General features: G+C 45.3%; 1 protein-coding gene across 1 annotated transcript; it reads left to right on the top strand.

Moving 5' to 3' along the window:
• The first annotated feature begins 662 nt into the window (after positions 1-662).
• Mos (MOS proto-oncogene, serine/threonine kinase) lies at positions 663-1,712 on the top strand. Its single transcript, XM_027932797.2, has one exon. It carries the CDS (start codon positions 663-665, stop codon positions 1,710-1,712), a length of 1,050 nt encoding a protein of 349 aa, XP_027788598.2.
• The last annotated feature ends 285 nt before the right edge of the window (positions 1,713-1,997 follow it).

Consider the following 1,997-nt stretch of genomic DNA (forward strand, 5'->3'; position numbering starts at 1 on the left):
GGAGAATTCTCTTTTCCCTTGATGAATTGAGGTGGTGTGTATTTTGACCTGTATCAGTAGTTCTGTTAGGATTAATTACTTCAAGCTTGCAATTTTTTAATTCATATGAATGTTGCACCTAATTATCCTGGTAAGTGGTTCAACAAATATCTGCTGTTTTTATTTCAACTCTTGGAGCCAATAACTTCTGGAAGCGATTGAATGCAGCTGTAGAATAACACTAATGATCATTATAGCCTGCAAAATGTGCAACAATCTCATTGTAATTTTGTCCAAAGACTGATAAATTTCATCAGATCAGAGTTGAAAAAAAGCCCATTTTATTATGATTAAAGAAATTTTGTAAAAGAAAGGTGAGTTTGGGGGGCAGCTCAGTGCTATTTATCTGGTGAGAGGTTGCTTTGAAAAGAATTCACTTTAAGGGTGGAAGGGCAATTCTTTCATCTGAAAGGGATTATGGGGCTTCATTTGGATATTTCCCCCCATGTGATTAAAACCCTAGCTGAGTGATAGCGCAGACATAGCTCATTTGGAGAAAACAAGGAAGAGAAGAAAAGCACTGAGGTGGAGGGAGGAGTAGTCACCTATGCTTCCAAACTCCTGCAGCTTTTCCTGGTCTTTTCATACTCTGGAGCATCTCAGGTCTCCTCTAGGAGTGTGCGATGCCCTCCCCTCTAGTTCTTCGACGCTACCTCCCTGGTAAGCTGTCCCCTTCCTTGGAATCTCGACCCTGCAGCAGCCCTTCTAAGTTCCCAGGGAAAGGGGGAAAGCTCTTCCTGGGAGTCACTCCTCCTCGGGCCCCAAGGCTGCCTACCCGACTGGCCTGGTGCTCCATTGACTGGGAACAGGTGTGCTTGCTACAAAGGCTGGGAGCTGGAGGGTTTGGCTCCGTGTACAAGGCGACTTACCATGGTGTTCCTGTGGCTGTAAAGCAAGTGAACAAGTGCACCAAGAACCGACGAGCCTCCCAGCGAAGCTTCTGGGCTGAGCTCAACATTGCAAGGCTGCACCATGACAACATAGTTCAGGTTGTGGCTGCAAGTACCCGGACGCCTGCAGACTCCAATAGTCTAGGTACTATAATCATGGAGTTTGGGGGCAACATCACTTTACACCAAGTCATCTATGGTGCCACCAGCTACTCTGAGGAAGAGGCTGGGGAGTCCCACTGCTTAGATGGAGAGCAACTGAGTTTGAGGAAGTGTCTAAAGTATTCCCTAGATGTTGTGAATGGCCTTTGTTTCCTTCACTCTCAGAGCATTGTGCACTTGGACCTGAAGCCGGCAAACATTTTGATCAGTGAGCAGGATGTCTGTAAAATTGGTGACTTTGGTTGCTCTGAGAAGCTGGAAGATCTGCGGGGCTTCCAGGTTCCCCCTTATCACGTAGGAGGCACGTACACCCACAGAGCCCCAGAGCTCCTGAAAGGAGAGATGGTAACACCCAAAGCTGACATCTATTCTTTTGCTATCACTCTCTGGCAAATGACTACCAGGGAGGTGCCTTATTCTGGGGAGCGGCAGTACGTGCTCTATGCTGTGGTGGCATATAATCTCCGCCCATCTCTTGAAGCAGCTGTCTTCATGGACTCTGTCCCTGGGCAGAGGCTTAAAAGCATCATCAAATGCTGCTGGAGGGCCAGTGCTTTGCAGAGGCCAAATGCAGAACTCCTCTCCGTGGACCTGAACTCTTTAAAAGCTGAAATGGGCTGACTCCAAACCTGTGTCAAGATAAGCTTTCCTCTTTGTTTCTATTTATTTTAAAAGTTGACATGTAGAAGAAAACATATAGGCAGGACAGATTTTTAGAAAATAAAGGTACTAGAAACTCTTTTAGTCTCTAGTGCTTTTTCTAAGACAAATAGAGCTACAAAGCTTGTCATTATTGTACTGTTATAACTAACCTTATTTCCTTTCTTTAGTTTATGCTTTGCTTTCCAGAGTCCAGGTGCTTACTTTGCCAGTTCCATAGCCTTGTACTTACTCAAATTTGTTCTT

Source organism: Marmota flaviventris, chromosome 15 (assembly GCF_047511675.1).
Source record: "Marmota flaviventris isolate mMarFla1 chromosome 15, mMarFla1.hap1, whole genome shotgun sequence".
NCBI classification, from domain to species: Eukaryota; Metazoa; Chordata; class Mammalia; order Rodentia; family Sciuridae; genus Marmota; species Marmota flaviventris.